The sequence below is a fragment of the Bufo gargarizans genome, chromosome 2, assembly GCF_014858855.1.
Source record: "Bufo gargarizans isolate SCDJY-AF-19 chromosome 2, ASM1485885v1, whole genome shotgun sequence".
In the NCBI taxonomy this organism is placed as follows: Eukaryota; Metazoa; Chordata; class Amphibia; order Anura; family Bufonidae; genus Bufo; species Bufo gargarizans.
In genome coordinates, this window is record NC_058081.1 from 502981056 (window position 1) to 503000480 (window position 19425).

At 41.4% G+C, this 19425-nt stretch overlaps 1 protein-coding gene across 4 annotated transcripts in view; it reads right to left on the reverse strand.

Annotated features, from left to right (window-relative positions):
- EBF1 (EBF transcription factor 1) overlaps nucleotides 1-19425 on the reverse strand; it is a 333883-nt gene that overhangs the window by 71095 nt on the left and 243363 nt on the right. For all 4 annotated transcript variants that reach the window (XM_044281258.1, XM_044281256.1, XM_044281257.1 and 1 more), the window contains exon 8: nucleotides 12434-12575. In XM_044281258.1, coding sequence (XP_044137193.1) covers nucleotides 12434-12575 — 142 coding nt within the window. The remainder of the gene's footprint in view (nucleotides 1-12433; nucleotides 12576-19425) is intronic.

A 19425-nucleotide genomic window follows, 5' to 3' on the forward strand; every position in this document is an offset into this window, starting at 1 on the left:
CCCCCCAAAATGCCCGAGCACAGCATATAGGTAATACTTACACCCACGTTTCTCCAGATGCCTTCACGGCCGCCGCTGCATTTCCCTGTCAAGCGGATGAAAACATCCGGCGATGGGGGGGCAGCCAATACGGAGGTTAGGGAGGCTCGCCCCCATCGCAGCCTGCTATTGGCTGCGTCCCAGTAAACCCCTTTAGGCCTAATACTTTTATATTCAGATGTGATTCCACTTTCACACATTTACATAAGTAAGAATGGAACCATTTTTGCAACTTTTTAGAAACTTGCAGTTGATAGCTCGATCTTAACGCTGGGTTCACACCTGAGCGTTCTGAAAGGAGCGCTCTGTATGCGCGATTGTACCGGCGTTTACAATCGCGCATACAGAGACAAGCGAACGCCCATTGTCGCGCTTTCCCGAAAGTCTATGTACGGGAATGCGCGACAAGACGCCCCAAAGAAGCTCATGTACTTCTTGGGGCGTCGGGCGTTTTACAACGCGATCGTACGCGCTGTAAAACGCCCAGGTGAGAACCATTCCCATAGGGAATCATTGGTTTCTCCTTGTTGAGCGTTTTACAGCGCGTAGGAACGCGCTGTAAAATGCTCAGGTGTGAACCCAGCCTAAATCAGGTTGACAGGCAAACTACTTTTCAAAACCGGAGTAAGTGATGTAAAAACTCACAAATGTTTAGCAAAAATAAGCCCAAAAAGTCTTATTCTGAGAATTTCTGAAGCCAGAATTCTGAAGTGCAGTGCTGGATAAGTTCCCACATTGTGCTATAACTAGTGCAGGGCCAGAGGGGGCAGAGCATGACAAAAAGATTCTTTCTGGTTCTTTGGTTTACTGCCCTCTCCGGACCAGCTCTAGTATTGCATAGTGTTTAAACCATTGATTGCAATGACATTTGTCTACTTATTACTGCTCTTTGCTTATTATCTATGAGCCAATCTGAATATCCCATCTTTTTTATCAACAGAAATTGGTTGCATTCTTACCACTCCAATCCTTTGCCCCCCCCCCCCCCCCCCCTGAGAAAAAACAGCACCATATAGCCCTTTAAATATATCTAGCATTGGAAGACCGCAATGTTTTGTCTATGGACAAATTCCACAAACCTGGGCAAAGCTCTGGGCCTGCCTTGACCACTGTGGAAACAGGGCGGCCCCATATCTTCTAAATGAGGCCATTAGGGCCAAAGGAAAGTGCATGAAAGTGGACATAAAAAAACAAAACAAGCAATAAACCTTCACAAACAAAAAGGGCAAACTCTTGTTTTTTGTTGTCTACATTTTTATGTTGTCACCAGGGAAAGCTTAGTGACAACTCCTGTGTGAGCTGCAAGAACGTCAGACGACGTTAACCTCCCTGGCAGTACGATGTCTTCATTCATTTTGTACCCGGAGTGGTACAATCTTTCAGGGCTGTGGCCGGAAATTCGAGCCGCGCTCCGGAAATGTGGATGTGGACAGCCACGAGTGTGGCTCGGGGTAACCGTTGCCTGCAGTGCAATGTAACCCCGAGCCACACTCGGGATTACTGCGAAGGAGCTTAAAGAACTCCCGCAAAAAAACTAGAAAGGTAAATTATGTAATTTGTAGTGAATGTAATCTTTGTGAGTTATCCCCTCCCTTCTGCTTCTCAGCTGTGTCATGTGACCAACAACCAGACTTTCTAAATAACACATCATCTTATGTGTGGGCAGAAAGCCAGTTTCTTTGTGTATTCCTATGAGAGCCTCACTCTCAGTCTCATAGGATTGAAAAGAGAAGTAACTGACTTCCTGTCCGGTGTCAGTTGGAGATCAGAGAGTTGGTCACAAGACACAGATGAGGATCAGAAGGGAGGGGATAACTCACAAATACAGTCACTGATGAGAAGATTACATTGACTACAGATTACAACATGTACCTTTCTAGCAGGTCAGAGTTCTTCTTTAAGATCTTTAGTTACTCATTATCTTCCAGGTTTTAGGCTGTGTAGAAAAGCCTACCAACCACCTTGTAGTAATACATCTTCTATTATTTTCAGTACAATAAAAAAAAATGACAATATGTTCAGATTCCAGGTGCCCGATGACTGAGACTGCGACTCCGTTATATCCTTACAATTATTCCACAAAGACACTGTGAAAGATACTCTCTACATTACTGACAGTTTATCGCTTCTACTGGAATGGGGATGAACATGTCTGACTATGACAAGTGCATCCCTTTAACATAGAATCAATGTATTCCATCTGATCACTGACACTCAGTTACCCAGTCACGTGTCGTCAACTGGTTCCATAGGAACTAACGAAACAACATCATTTTGGAGGTGATTCATTCTGGACTTACAACTGCCAAAACTGTTGGTGGGCAGGCAAATATCTCACATATGACAATAGATTGGTGTGACAGGTTATAAGAAACAGACATATTTCCATGTTTCTGAAAGGATTCTGTATATCAATCCAAGATTGAGAGATGACGTAAGCCTTTTAACTGTTTCAGAGAAGCTAGAAGGCCAAACGATTGACCACCACATTAGATTGGGAACTGTCTTCAATACACAACTATGGACACATGATATTGACTCTTACAAAAAATTGACAGGGCCTAGCTCGGAAATGAACAGCCCTCCTGGAAAGTGCTGTGTGTGTTAATCTTGGCCTCCGTCTTGTCTTTCACAGGCATTGATTCTGAGCCGCGGATTATCCAGATGGCCACATAAGATTCCTTGTGATAGGATTAACCCACTCTCCAATCCATCTGGTACCCTTGTAGCAAACTGCAGGGGGTCTCCGTAATGATATAGCCAGACTATAAACCAGCAGTTCTTTCATTAATTCAAGGTTATGGAAATGATGAGAGTATGTTAATTTGCACGATAATATTAAGGATCAGTATACATCCTATCACATGCAAACACCATAGCATTATATATTAGAATATAGCAAATGCCCTATATAATACCGGTATGTCTAATTATGCTTGTAGCTTTTGATTTGTTTTAATAAAATCACCTTCCAGGCCATAACCCCAATTCATCTTGCTTACATATGATGGCCATAAATAGATGGGTGCTGAATATACGTAAAAGACGTGTCTCCAGACTGTGTGTTTTAGTAACTACTGGCATTCCTCATGTAATAATAATTCTGGAGCATCTATTCTTATGACTCTATGATGTGCCATTCCTTTATTATTCCTTGTAAAAGTTATGAATGGTCAGCAGTCTGCAATGAAGGCCCAGATGGGTGTTACCAGTTGGAGGTGTGTCCCTGTACAGTCTGACACCGGCAGCACAGATTGGATAGCTGGACCTTCATTGCAGACTGCAGGCCATTCATTTATAACTTCTAGCAGGAATAATAAAGAAATGGCATATCACAGAGTAATACGAATAGATGGAGAATTGTTATAACCATGGAAATGCGAGTAGTTACTAAGGCTACTTTCACACTGGCGTTTTGGTTTCCGTTTGTGAGATCCATTCAGGGATCTCACAAGCGGTCCAAAATGGATCAGTTTTGCCCTTAATGCATTCTGAATGGAAAAGGATCCGCTCAGAATGCCTCAGTTTGGCTCCGTTCCGTCTCCATTCCGCTTTGGAGGCGGACACCAAAACGCTGCTTGCAGCAAGTGTGAAAGTGGCCTAAAACTAGAGGTGACAGGTCTTCTTTAAAGGGGTTTTATTGGATTTTAAAAAAGTATCTGCTTTTTTTTCACCACAAACAAACACGCATAGTCTGTGTCTAATACTGTAGCTTATTCCCATTAAAGACAATCTATCATCATACTATGCTGTTCCATTCAAAATCAGCGCTATATAGTTCTCTGCACTATTAGCCCAATTGGTATACATGACAGCCATCAATAACTGTTCAGAGGGACAGAGAAAAACTGGAGCGCTCTCCTCCTAAACACAGCGGACTCCTAACTAGAGATTTATCAAAACTGGTGTAAAGTAGAACTGGCTTAGTTGCCCATAGCAACCAATCAGATTCCACATTTTATTTTCCAAAGGAGCTGTGAAAAATAAAAGGTGGAATCTGATTGCTAGGGGTAACTAAGTCAGTTTTCCTGTACACCCGTTTAGCTAAATCTCCCCGTGTGTGTCCACTATGTTCTTTGCAAGCTGTTATTAGACAAAAGGCACAATATTTTGTACCCACTTGGGCTAGTAGGAGAGTTAGGCCTCATGCACACAACAGTATTTTTTCACGGTCCGCAAAACGGGGTTCCGTTGTTCCGTGATCCGTGTCCGTTTTTGTTTCCGTGTGTCTTTCTTGATTTTTGGAGGATCACCAGACATGAAGGAAATAGACAAAAAATCAGGTCAAGTTTGCCTTGCAAATGATGGGGGGAAAAAAGGACACGGATCACGGACGCGGATGACAATCTTGTGTGCCTCCGTGTTTTTTCACGGACCCATTGACTTGAATAGGTCCGCGAACCGTTGTCCGTGAAAAAAATAGGACAGGTCTTATTTTTTTCATGGACTGGAAACACGGATCAGGGACGTGGATGACAAACGGTGCATTTTCCGAATTTTCCACAGACCCATTGAAAGTCAATGGGTCCGCAGAAAATCACAGAAAACGGAACAACGGACACGGGACACAACAACGGTAGTGTGCATGAGGCCTAAACATGTCCTCGTACTACATACTGACCTTAAAGGGGTTATTCACTCCCAGAGACCTTATGGGTAGACACTCCAGCATGACCAGACTTGCAGAGAGAATCATACCGTTTCCGGCTCTTTCGACCCACAACTGCAGATTTCGTGTCTCCCTTTTTCCGGTCTGACACAGGTCACATGGTCGCTGCAGCCAATGACCCACGGGGGCTTTTTGAGAAAACCCCCAGTGTGCCCAGACCTGCAGAGTGAATCATAATTACCTGTTCCTTGCCAGTGGGTTCCGTCTCCTTCACTCCCTCGCCACTGCTGCAGATCTCTCGGCTTCCCACATCAATGTCCAGTTTAACATGGTGGCCGCTGCAGCCAGTGATCCCTGGGAGTCTGGCAGACCCCCAGCATGTTCACACCCACAGAGGGAATCATACTTACCTGATCCCCACCGCTGGGTTCTGGCTCCTTAGCTTCCCCGCCAAATCTGCAGATCTTGGGTCTCCTTATGTCATCATCCTGTTTGACTTAGGTCACGTGGCCACTGCAGCCATTGACTAGCCCATGACACCATGCATCGTGTCACTGGGAACACATGGCGGTATGACAGATCAGCTTTACACAACCTCTTGGTTCTCAATTTATATTTTAGGATATATGCCAAATTTTCTTGCATGATAAATACCACTGGGTACTTATCCCCTATCACTTTGCATTAATATACCACATGTGGGAATAAATCTGTGCAAAAGGCATCTAAATTCACTTCAGCACAAGCTATTCTTTTTAACCATAAAACTGACTTTTAGGCTGGGTTCACACTTGAGCGTTGCGCAAACGCGCGTTTTACGCGCGTTTTTGACGCGCATTTTTATGCGCGTTTTTGTAATAGTAAACGCGCGTTTGACGCGCGTTTGTGTGATTCACTACAGTGTCCTATGGCCACAAACGCCCCAAAAGTCGCTCATGTACTTTTTGGAGCGTCGGGCGTTTTACAGCGCGATCGTACGCGCTGTAAAACGCCCAAGTGTGAACCATTCCCATAGGGAATCATTGGTTTCTCCTTGTTGAGCGTTTTACAGCGCGTAGGAACGCGCTGTAAAACGCTCAGGTGTGAACCCAGCCTAAAGATACCATTACATGCTTTTTTTTATTATTTATGGCCTTCAAAGAGCAAGACGCCCAAATTAAATGACACCAGGCATGCTCAGAAACAGTTGGCAGATGACCTCAGTGGGACTGCGAGCAGTCATCTGTTATTCGCCAACACATCTCTCGTGCCAAACTGCAGCAGTTGCCCGCATGTGGAGATCACTTGGCCGTGCCAGCATTGTTCCTTATGGGTCCAGGTGCTTCTTGATATCATCCACATAACATCTAATTTTAACTTTATAAATGTATTAAAGAAATTGATAAAAGCGAGAAATAAAAGAGAGATAAAGACTGACATTTTCTATTTTTAAATGGTTTGGGTTTAACATACTCAAAAATATTTAGTCATATATGGGATAGCACTATGAAAAAGCAGTATCATGTATATGGGACCATTCTCTGCAGGAAAGCTTGCACTCTATAAAAATATCGCTTTGGAAAAGTGGACATATGGTATAGATTTACGAGGACAATATGTATATATCTTGTAAATGTTTCCGGGCACAATTACACGTAGGGAGTGTATGACATAGACACAAATAAACACGTGCGGCTGATGTAGGAATGGTCTCATTTTAGTCTCTGGGTGGATCCAGGACACGATTCCAACTTATACACAGACCCCAAGAGACTCCAGGCTGAAGTCCAAAAAATGTTTTTCACCATTCTGTTTTTCCATTATGCTATGTTTCCAGTGGCGTTCAGGCCCTCTGGGCTTATTTAAAGATAGGTATGTTGCAATGCAGTCACTGAGCAAGCTGCAAGAATATCATCTGCTAAAAACTCCATCTATAAAGAATAGAAATCACAGCTGGCTGCCACTTCTAAGGGAACAAGAATATTCTGCTTGGGTCAAAGCAGCTTTTTAAAGTGCCCCAGGCACCAGTGCTTAATAGAAGAAGTCGTTTTAAGGGTCAACAAATATTTATGGATATATACTGAGATCAATTGAAAATTGAGCACGAGAATTCAGGCATGCTCAACCTGCGGCCCTCCAGCTGTTGCAAAACTACAACTCCCATCATTCCCGGACAGCCTACAGCTATCAGCCTACAGAAGGGCATGGTGGGAGTTGTAGTTTTACAAGAGCTGGAGGGCCGCAGGTTGAGCATCTCTGCACTAGATCATTCTCTACCAATCAACTTATTGAAAATTTCAAGTTAAGTAACATCACCACCAAGGATGTGGTGATGTCACTAGTTTCAACCTTTTAGGATCAGGGTTACCAGTATTTGCCTGGGTATCGCCAAAAATGTCTGGATCTCGAATGTGTCTGGATTTGGAGTGTGTAGTTGTTGGTTATACAATATTTTCATCAAAGTTGCAAGGAGACTCAGATGGTAAAATATGACAAAGAGTAGGACAAGGACATGCCTTGATCATTTCCTAATATGACCCACCTGAGCAGGTATGTTGTGCTTTCAATGAGCCCCTGGCCAATAAATATTTTTTAGATGGTCAATAGAAGTCAATTGTGGGTTGATATAAAAATTCTGGTAGTCTAAGGGTTTTCAATCCAGATAAAGAAGGAAATAGCTTAGAAGGTTGATGTAAAGTATATGTCTACATTGTTGAATGGATCAATCACTGAAATGACCATTACTGGACGCAGGATATGGTACTAGAAACTGTATTCAAGGGTGGAAATTGACCTAATGACATAAAGAGATTAGAGTAACAGTAGAGCAATTAACGTTTCGAATAAAAAGTTGAATTTTTTTTTTGAAGGAACCACAAGAGGCCAAAATACGTCCATGTTCTGCTGTTCTCCTGAATGTTATTTTATTACTTTGGATGCCACCAGGAGAAAAGATTTGTCTGATGTAAATGTATTAATATTGAACGCATAGATAAAGAAATCCACACAAGCAGAAGGCAGAGCGAAATAAATTGAACCGGCCATTTAAAAAGAGGAACATTTAACATCTTGTCAGTCTCCTCTCTGCCTGCCAGGACCTCTTGAGTCTGCTTGCTTTCATTTGCATAAACACTGGGAGAGAGTTCAGCGTAGCTGCTAGCACTAATGGTACATAAAGTAATTTAGTCACTTCTCCCTAGAAGGCTGTCAGGGTGACGAGTTTCCCTGCTTTCCCTTGTAGCATATTCAATCATTGAATAATAATGTAGTGCAGCCGGCAGCTCAGAGGGGTCCTGCACTATCCCTGGATGAGACTAAAATCTTTAGTCACGGGAAAAGGGATGAGATCCGAATGCTTCCCTTGGTGTAAATGAGCACTGTGATTTGGAGTAGTTACTGGATTTGATTAGACTTTAAAAAAATCCAAATCTACCTAGAATTTCACAGAGGATGATATGGGAAGCAATCAAAAATAGGTCAGAGTATTAAATTATTTCTATACTTATAATTTACAGGGACAGATCTTTTTCAGCCAAGAAATAGGTCTACCTTGGCAACTTTCGTTTTTTTATATGAACCAACAAATATCCTATTTTGTGTCTACAGCACCTACAAAGATCTATGTGTCTCCGTGGTAGCAGACTTCAAAAACCCTGTGTAGTCTTATCATGCAGTCACCCTCTTCTACTCTCGTTAATTGCATGTCAATATTAATAAGGAAACAGATGAAAGGCAGTATGACTGCAGGATCAGACTACCTAGCTCAGGTTGTAGACTGTTAACATGGAGAAACATAGGTCTGCATGGTAACTGTATACTCAAAACGGAAGGAGGTTTTTTTTTATATTTCATTTTACAATAAAATAAACTGGTTTAATAAGTAGACCCTCCCTTTAAATCTTATCTGAACCCTGATGTCAATTTTACTAATCTGGCATTTGACAAACATAACTCCAATGCTGGATTATCAAGATACAACCTGGTAGTCTTAAGGTGGATTTACACGGGACGATTCTGCTGCTCACTCAGTGAGGGAGACCGCTGCATTATGAGGATGTTTCTGAGCAGCAGATCACTGTTTAGACCATAAGATGTGCTGCCCGGAAACTATGACTGGTGGTGCCTCCATGAACGACCGGACACCCAATAAACGAGCATTCATCGGGTGATTCGCGGCACATTTACACGGGCAGATTGTCTGGAATGACCATTCTCGTTCCTGATAATCTGGACGATTATTGGCTTGTGTAAATGCAGCTTTACTCTGGAGGACAGGATTGTATTCATGAACCTCCACTTTCACCAATTCTTAGCCAATGCCCCCATAAAATAGTGCTAGCCATTTGAAAGCAGCATCATTTGCAAGCTTTCTATATCAGTACAAGGCGAGCACTATGAAGAATGGTGGTGAGAGCAGTGAGGAGCCAGGATTCGTGGAGCAAGGAGATATCTTTAACCTCACAGTCAACCTGACAGTTCTGAATAGAGGTATTAAATGATCCTGTACTTAGCTGTATCAATGAAAAGGGAATTTTATTTCCAGGGGACATTACATTACAGAAAAATCTCTTTCACGTTTTGGCCAGCATAGACACTGTACTGTTAGACAACATGTTCCTCAAGTTTTCGTTCAGAAATTGATGGGGTTGTCTGCGCCCTGAAAAACATTGGGGATGACTAATCAGAGTCTTTTGGTCCTAGTCTGGCCAGAAGTGTGACGTGACGACTCTCACATATCACCGCTTCCAGCCAATCACTGGCTCATGTGGTGTGTCTGCAGAAGTCACTGACGGCAGTAATGATGTGCGGGAAGTCGGAACGTCACACTTTCGGCCAGTCTGGGACCAGAAGCAGTGGGGAGGGAGACGTGCCACAGGAAGTGGGACAACCAGAGCAGTTGAGTGTTTGGGAAGAATAATTGCATATTCAAGGAAGAATATGATAAAAATGTTTTATCCCATTTAAGCAATGCATTTATTAACTATACACCCATGAAATGCTTTTGTAATATTTGTGAAAAGCAGCTAGAAGATTGGTAACCCATTGATGTGTAATGTTTAAAGTCAGACTGGGCCCTAGAGCCTCCGTAAGTCCGAAGACCTTTCTGACACATTATTATGGGACATAATGGAAGGTTGTCAGGAGTAGTTGTACAGATAATGAAATAGTACTCATCAAGGAGCATTGCGCTATGACTACGATCTCAGTATTTCACAGCAAATTATTTTGACCTCTCTATGAGAAATTTTGGCCCATCAGTCGTAGATGTCAAGTAATATATGTATATCGATTATGTACAATGAAACCTTTGGCTTGGCTTAACAAAGTCAGCAGAAATTCTGTGGACCATCTATCAACTTACAGGCAATGACAGTGCTGTCTAGACAACAGCTGATGAGCCAAATAATGACATAGTGTGTTAGAAAGGTATTTTTTAGTTATTTTTATTGGTTCTTTTCTATTAATTATTACCTTTAATGAATTTATACCTTGTAATGTAGTGAGCTAGCTAAGTAGTTATAGACCAGTTAGTTTAACTTCTGTTGTGGGAAAAATGTTTGAAGGACTCTTAAGGGACTATATACAGGAGTATGTTACTGTAAATAATATTATAAGTGATAACCAACATGGGTTTACCAAGGACAGAAGTTGTCAGACTAACCTGATGAGTAGTAGCCTGGACAGAGGGGCGGCTGTGGATGTAGTGTTTCTGGAATTTGCAAAGGCTTTTGATGCTGTCCCTCATAGATGTTTAATAGGTAAAGTAAGGTCTATAGGCTTGGAAAGTATAGTTTGTAATTGGATTAAAAACTTTCTGAAGGACCGTGTCCAGAGAGTTGTGGTTAATGATTCCTATTCAGAATAATCCCGGATTATAAGTGGTGTAGCCCAAGGCTCAGTGCTGGGTCCTATATTATTAAATTTATTTATTAATGATATTGAGGACGGGTTAATAGCACCATTTCTATTTTTGCAGATGACACTAAGCTATGTAGTTCTGTACAGTCTATGGAAGATGTCCATAAACTACAAGCTGACTTGAACACTCTAAGTGATTGGGCATCAACTTGGCAAATGAGGTCCAATGTGGATAAATGTAAAGTTATTAATCTTGGTAGTAATAATCTCTATGCATCATATGTCCTGGTGATGTAGCACTGGGAGAGTCACTTATAGAGAAGGATTTGGGTGTCCTTGTAGATGGTAAATTAAATAACAGCATACAATGTCAATCAGATGTTTCTAAGGCCACCAGGATATTGTCATGCATTAAATAAGGCATGGACTTGCTGGGCAGGGATGTAATACTACCACTTTACAAAGCATTGGTGCAGTTTAGTTCTGGGCACCAGTCCATAGAAAGTACACTCTACAGCTGGAAAAAGTACATAGGAGAGCGACTAAACTGATAAGGGGAATGGAGGGTCTAAGTTATGAAGAAAGATTAAAATAATTGAATTTATTTAGTCTTGAGAAGAGACGTCTAAAGGGGGACATGATTAACTTATACAAATATATAAATGGGCCATACAAAAAATACGGTGAAAATCTGTTCCATGTAAAATGCCCTCAAAAGACAAGGGGGCACTGCCTCCGATTGGAGAGAAAAAAGTTCAGTCTCCAGAAGCGTCAAAGCTTCTTTACTGTAAGAACTGTGAATCTGTGGAATAGACTTCCTCAGAACGTGGTCACAGCAGGAACAGTGGACAGTTTTAATAAGGGTTTAGATTAGTTCTTCAAAGTAAACAACATTAATGCTTATGAAAACGTGTAGAAATCTAAGTCTCTCTTCCTTTTGGGATTCATGCCCCCACCTATCCCTTGGTTGAACTTGATGGACTTATGTCTTTTTTCAACCGTATTAACCATGTAACTATGTGACATATACACATTGTTTTTTGTCCACGTATAGGCCATATTCCTGAGTGTTTACATGATGGACATGCATTCTGCACACCGGACATCCTGAGGTGACGGGGCTAAAAACTATAGACTTGAGTGCACGTAACACAACGCTTTAAAGGGAACCTGTCACCAGTTTTCTGGTGTCCTAACTAAGGGCAACATAAATAAGTGACTGATTCTCTTAGCAAAATGCTGGGTCACTTTCTTTAATTTACCCAGTCAATCTGCCAACATCTTGTATTGAAAAGCTCCAGCTGATAATGATGAGTCATGAATATTTATGAGCTCCTGACTCTCCCCGCCCACCTGCTGCAGAGTTATTTTCCATATGAATCAGCAGCAGGTGGGCAGGGGAGTGGCTATAGCTCTGAATTAAATAAACACTGGACTCAATGACATCACGCTGGACTCAAATCAGCTCATTAGCATACGGCATGCGGCATCTTTGTGTGTATATTATGAGGTAACCATCTGTCAAAACAGTAAGTGAATACATCTAAGGTACTTTTTAGTAGTTAATGATTGTATATAATTAGTTAGATTATAATCAAATATCCACATGACAGGTTCCCTTTAAGCGCAAATTGAACATCCATAAGGAAGGATGTCTGAGACTCCACCATGACTGGGTGTCAGCTTTGTCCCTATTCTCTGCCAGGACGGTCAACGAGAGCGTCGGCTATGTGCCTGTGCCAGGATGGCCAACAGGAGCCTACTCAGTAAACACAGGTTAGACTGATTGTTTTTACTATGTATGTGATTTGTCTGTTTGTAAATGTCTTTATCAATGTTAGCAAACTTTTTATTTACTTAGACTGCGCTAAGCTTATCTTATTCCCGGATCTCAGAATTTACGGTAGAACATACGGACATTGTAAAACAGTACATATGGTATCTTACCATGTTCAAGATACGAAGGAGTGCCATCCGAGGGATCCAGCCTACGCGCCCTTCTTCCATGTTTTGAATTGTTATGGACAAACATATTATCTGATACAGCCAGCACATGTCCATCAACATTGATGGTAGTGGACACAACAACCTGTAAAGAGTCACCAAGATGGGTGAGTAAGACCTTGTGTACTAGACATGGTTTAGGTATAGACCAAATTTGCAATGTCACATTGGCACTTGATTTTCCAGAACTAGCAAACACCCAACAAAATGTCATGGATCCAAAATCTGATTCCACTAATGCCATGATTAAAAAATTCTTCAAATCTCTCCATGGAATTCCATATGTAGCAGAGCTCAATTAAACATCTCTGCAGATAAAGAAATTTGTAAATCCATCAGAAGCACTGACTGGTGGCCTTTGGAGGACCTTCTAAAACAGAGGTCTTAAATCTTATGTTCAGTAGGTTATAAGTAACTTTAAAGTACATATTTGAAAATAGATCAAAACCTACAAAAGCATAGTCAGTTTCCTCTTAAAGTGAGTCTATCATCTTCCCCAAGTGCTATTAAGTGCTCTGGATCGCTAATTAATATATTGATACTACCCCCATTCTCCAGCTGAGCTGCCATGAACTGCATTGACAGGACTTCTGAACTCGTGCTCAGAAGGTCCTCTCCAGCAGTGGTTTGCTGCAGCACGCCGGGTGAATGGGGGAGGTATCAGCATGCTAATTAGTGATCCGGAGCAGTACCACTTGTGCTTGGCGGATGTGGCAGACTCCATTTAAAGGTCCTCCATGAGTTTTTTAGAGCTTTTAAGAGTTTTGACCAACTGTCAGTGATATGGTCAGATGTTGACTCTTGTACAAGGTTGTAGTAATGCTACGAGAATCCACATTCACAGTCAAGGGTTGAAGTCACAACTCTGTAAATCATGAAAGCCTGTTTTTTTTTAATTATCCTTTATGCTGGATTAACATTTCCAAGAATTTGTATATCCATATTGTGGGGTGTAACAATCGTTATTGTTACCAAAGACAGGAGTTCAAAATGTCCCCCCCCTTTCTTCACTACAGGTTAGATATTGGTTTGAGATTTAACTAGTTGTCAGCACTGATTCTGAGTATATATCATTCACAGATGTACTAATGTTCGTGTCATACAGTATTATCAGTCACTCAGACACCATGGACAGAGATGTAAAAGTAATGACATCCCTGTTGCCATGGTGCCCTAGGCAACAGCCTACTCTGTCTACCCCTCATCCCGGCATTGGCTTCTAGACTGTGACAGCTATTTAGACTACATCTTACATATACCAATGTTCTGTTATTTGTAGGAGCAGAGGAAACCTGATATGAAAACCTCTATGCTGTCACTACTACAAAACATTTTATTTGTATCCTAAGGAAAAAAAAAAGCCACTGCCGAAACCAGCTCAGTTGTAAATGCAGTTGAAAGAAGACCCTGGTTGACGGAAAATACATAGCTTCCTGCTCTCTATTTCATTCGCTGACACAAGCTGCGAATTTGGCAGATTTATTTGATATAGTTAACCCAGCGAAGATGTTTTGGCATTACAATCATCATAAAAAATGCTCAACAATGCAACAGACTATACCGGGAAATAATTGAGATAAAAATGCCAAAGTCTGCACGTAAATTATAACACCGACAATTCTTCCTCTAAATACTTAATAAAGATAGGAAGAAAAAAAATCTTCTGTGGTAAAATCAACTGTGGTGATGACAGTGCTGTAATCTGTGGGTACAGAAGACAATGAGGAGGAGGAGGAGTGGGGTAAGGGTCTGCGCCGCTGCCCTCCACTTCTATATGGATTTTCTAAGAAGGTCCTGGGAGATGTGTTTATTCATTTTACACCCAAATATAATAATTATCTGTTAATTGCTACCCTGTCTGTCACGTTGTGGCTACGTACACAGTCTTGCAGTTTTGCTCAGTTCCTCTATAATCTACCTATTATGTTGGCTAATTAACTTAGCTTGACACTGCACTCTTTCCTCCATTATCAGCTGCTGTCAGCCGCCGGCTCCTGGCTGCAGAGGAGGTGGGAAGAAGAGGGGGACAACCGGGCTTGTTTGATTGATCACTGATAGATTGACACGCAGATTCATTTAATTAGAATCACCTCACTTGAGATATAAGAGAGGGACCAATAGACTAGAACTAATGGATCAGTTACCTAATGTTTCCGCTGCCAATGCTAGACTACAAAGTAAAAAAAAGGAGATTTTGTCGTAGTCTGGCATTCTTCCCAGGTTCCTTTGTAAATCTATCAATGTAACTGTTCTCTGCTTTTGAGTGCCACGTGAAGGAGTGACACGCTTATGAGGTCATCATACTGTCTGCTTGTGGGGCCTGGTTTCTTGCCTATTGCCACCCTGGGATCTGTCTTGACGTTTCTTACTTTAACCGTTTCCATGTCAAAATCTAGCAGCAGATGCTTCAATGCTTCATTTTAATTTTCGTTTTGTATATTAGAAATGAAAATGTGAAAGCGTCAATATGTAATCAAGGGCCTACATACTAAAAGGGGGCTGCTCTGGGGCCCTGAATAATGGCAACAGTACTCGGCGTCGAGTGCAGCTCGAGCTGGAGTGGTGGGCACAGGCTTCCTCTTAGTTGATGATGTTTATTATCTGTTGCTTATATACTGTCAACATATTCTTCAGCAGTGTATGTTTCAGTCCCTGTCCCCAGTGGGACTCACAATCTATCTTCCCAGTGTCAAACACACATTAGGGCCACTTTCATAGGAAGGCAATCAACCTATGGGTATGTATTGAACTGTGGGAGAAAACATGAGCACCAGGAGAACTAACACAAAGTCCATGAAGATCATATCTTTGGTTGGATTCAAAGCCAAGACCCCAGTGCTTCAAGGTAACTAGGTAACTGTGCTAACCACTGGACCACCATGCTGCATATACTAGGCCCCTACTTTTCAGGAGTGCTGGACCATAATGATCAGCTTAAAGACTAACTCTTTTCCTTCAAGGGATGAGGAAGGTGGTGAGGAGCAAGCCATCTGTTCTACCTATTGTTGAACTGAAGAAATGGTGGCATGTTTCAATACAGAGACAGACTCCGTTTTGCCTTAAAAGGGTTTTCCAGGATTATCACCATTTTTAACTATCCCCCTTTTGGTACCTAATGAAAAAATCATATTCACCTTCTTCATTTCACATCTTTTAGTCCCTGGCCTGTTTATTTTCAGCCAAGGTACAGACAGGATCAGCTTAGGGACAATGCTGAGGCCAGTCATTGGCTGCAGAGGTGCACTTAACCCCATCCATACCCCGGCCAGAAGTAAACAGGACGGATACTAGATCAGATGCGCAGGGAGCAGGTGAGTATGATTTTAAGATGACTATAACATGGCCATGTTTTAATATGAGATTTCTGGACAGAGGACCCTGACTTCACATAATTCTACTGAACGCTATGGTGATCTGGGTCCAGTTTATTACAACCACCAAGGGAGGTGGCAAGGTTCCTATTACACATTACAATAAATTATATAAATGGATGTTAAGAAAAGATAATTCAATATGACAGTACGGTAGAAAAAAACTGAAACTAATTAATAACCTAATATTTCGTATATTCTCCAAAAAAATCTATGTAATTTGTAGCCAGAGATTAGGAAAAGGGTCTTTTTGCAATTTCTTTCAAAAACAGTGACACTTTTGTCCATAGGCTGTGTCTGGTATTGCACCTCAGCTCTAAGTTAATGGGCCAGAGCTGGAAACCCAGACATAGCCTATGGACAATAGTGGAGCTCATTTTTATGTATTATTTTCATTACAACTCTTGTTATGTACAGTAATATGTATGTAAGACTGGAGGGACATGGGGACTTGATATGAAGAAAATAATTTTCAGATACAAATAAATGGGATCAACACATTTTTATAAACTGCCCAGCTAATGAAGATAGGCCTTAGGTTTAGTGTTCCTTTAAAAATATGCTAAAAGGAAAAAAAGGATTCTTTATAATTATTTCCCAGAATGCACCAAAAGAAAGTGGATGACATTATTCTGGTGTAGCCACTGTGATCACAAGGGGATCTTACCAGAATCCCAGAATGCTTTGAGAGAAGGTAGGATCATGACCTCGCTTACAGATCTGTCAATCAAATACCTTCCTTTCTTCTCTTTTCCAGATTCTTTGCATGATACAGAGATTCTATCAGACACGTAATTCAAATACTGCGGATACAATGTCAAAATGCTCTGCAGCATCTGATTTCAGGAACACTACTGAGAGCAGAATTCAATAAAATGCTTGTTCCATCTGTTCTAATGGAAAACATTGCTTAAAAGGGTATTCTAGGGTTCAGTATTTTAATTTATTTGTTTATTTAATAGGAAATTATACAATTTTCAAATATACATGTATTAAAAATGTTGCTTGTCTATCTATCTTCTATCTCGTATCTATCTCCTATCTATTTATCTAAAAAAAAAAAAAAGTTTAAAATGGCAGCACCAGAATAAAAAAAACAAGGAACAAATTTAGGTGCAAGGCCAAGGGGACCAGACTATTTCCCAAAAAGTAAAAAATGCAAAAAGGCAGCACTCTCCAAAGTTGAAAAAAAGTAACAGAAGTTTATTCATCCATGTGGACATGACGTTTCGGCTCAACCATAGAGGCTTGAAAAAGAGTCTATGGTTGAGCCGAAACGTCGTGTCCACATGGGTGAATAACCTTCTGTTTCTTTTTTTCATCTTTGGAGAGTGCTGCCTTTTTGCATTTTTATCTATCTATCTATCTATCTATCTATCTATCTATCTATCGTATCTATCCACAAAGCTCATACATGTTTATCTATCTACCTATTACCTGTCTGTCTATCTATCTAATATCTATGTATACCTATCTTCAGCACTGTAATGATTATCTATTTATCATCATTAACTGTTTCTCAAACCAGACCAAAAACAGGCTTAATTGCATTCAAATCTGGGTTGGTTCTAAGATAACTGGACGTCAGTCCCAAGTGGAGGCAGTGAGGATCTGAAATGTTGGCATTTACTTTCTTTTATACATTCTTCACAGTAATTTCAATGTGTGAACAAGGCCTAATAAAATGAGAGCATACCCACTCTGCAGTCTTTTAATTACTTCCTTGTGTTGACTGTGTTCTTGTACATTTACATTATAATGGGGGCAAAGGTTTAATATGATTATTATTGATAATAAAGGTGTTTAATGGTGATTTACTGGATCAGCTTTTAAAACGGGGCTGCAGCGTACAACCAACAGTATACCAAGCACAGTGCCCTACATTGTATTGTGGTTGTGCTGTGTATTGCAGCTCAGTCCCATCACTTGAATGAAACTGAGTTGCACAAAAGATCACGTGATTGATGGATGTGATGTCACTGGCCAAGGACGAGGGTGACAAAGCTTAGCTTACCCTTCAACTGATTGGCAGGGGTGCTGGGAGCTAAAACCCCATGATCAGATATTTACAACCTATCCTAAGTCGTCAGTATTGAATTCCTGAAAAAAACCTTTAATAATTTCCCATATACATTAACTCATGCAAATATTAAAAATACCTAATACCTATAGTCCCTTTTTCTTCTCTTGCTTTGAATTGCATGTGAAATAAAATAAAAATACTGTAGTTTGAAACTGAAGCGCAGAGCGGCACGGCGGACAGATGGTTATATTTACTGAGAGGAAGCATGTTGCTGTGTCAGTGTTATAATTATTTGCTCTAGTGCCAGCCTGTTGTTTTCAGATAAAGCGGCATGGCTGTTTAGGAATCCCCCGCAGAATGTTCGCAGGATCCTGACAGTTATGTAACATTAAAGTCTGTTACAGATTTGCGGCCAAAATTTACTGTGGGAAGCTTACGCTGTCTGGATCGTTTAAGGACTTGTTCACATAGGCCTGAAAAGCAAAATTTGGGATTCTAGATTAATTTGTCCTCACCGGTTTTTACTGATGCATCTAAATGGAGAGATCTTCGTAGAGCTTTCATAGGTTCAACTTTAATGGGGTGATTAAAGGGGTTGTTCACCGATGGCTTGCTTTTATTCAGTCCCCCCCCCCCCCCGCCCAGCGTGACCAGGCCTGCGGTGGTGAGCATTACTTAACTGATCCCTGCCACTGGGTTTCGCCTCCATTGCTCCCCCTCGGTTGCCAGGGTCTCTCCGTGTCAACATCCTATTTGATGTGGGTCACATGATCACTGCAGCCAATGACAGCGGTGATGTGTCATCCATGTGTCACGTTACTGGGTCATTGGCTGCAGAGGTCACATCAAACAGAATATTGACATGGGGAGAACTGAGACCTGCGAGGAAGCCATCAGCAGGTAAATATGCTCACGACCGCGGGTCTGGCATGCTGGGGGACTGGAAAAAAAGCACACCAAGGGTGAACAACCCTTTTAAGGTGAAGAAGTTGTAATCGCAAGTAAAAGGGAGGAGGGTATGGAGTGACAACCAGAACCTAGGCTGTCCTGCCCTAAGATAGTGGCAAGTGATGGTATGAGTCAACAACAGCATGGTGCTCAGGAGCCTCTCTGGTCTATGTATGTCCCAACAGCAGAGGGACTCAGTTTGAATTTTGCTATAGGACCCTCTCTGATCTATGTATCTCCCAACAGTGGGGACCTCAGTTAGAATTTTACTATAGGACCCTCTGTTGTCTACATTTGTCCCAAAAGCAGCAGGCCTCAATTTGATTTATGCTATAGGGCCCTCTCTGATCCATGTATCTCACAACAGTGGGGGACTCGGTTTTGACTTTTTCTAGCAGGCCTACTCTGATCTATATATGTCCCTCCCATTAAAAAGAAGAGTGTTTAAATAATCACTGTGCTTCATCTTGTGCTATACTGTATATCCCTAATATATAATTGATATTATTTGTGGCCAGTCAGATTCTTAGTGTGAAAGTCTGAAGGCACCCATTACAATGCCCAACTTTAGAGAAGAATTAGGTGTTGCGCAG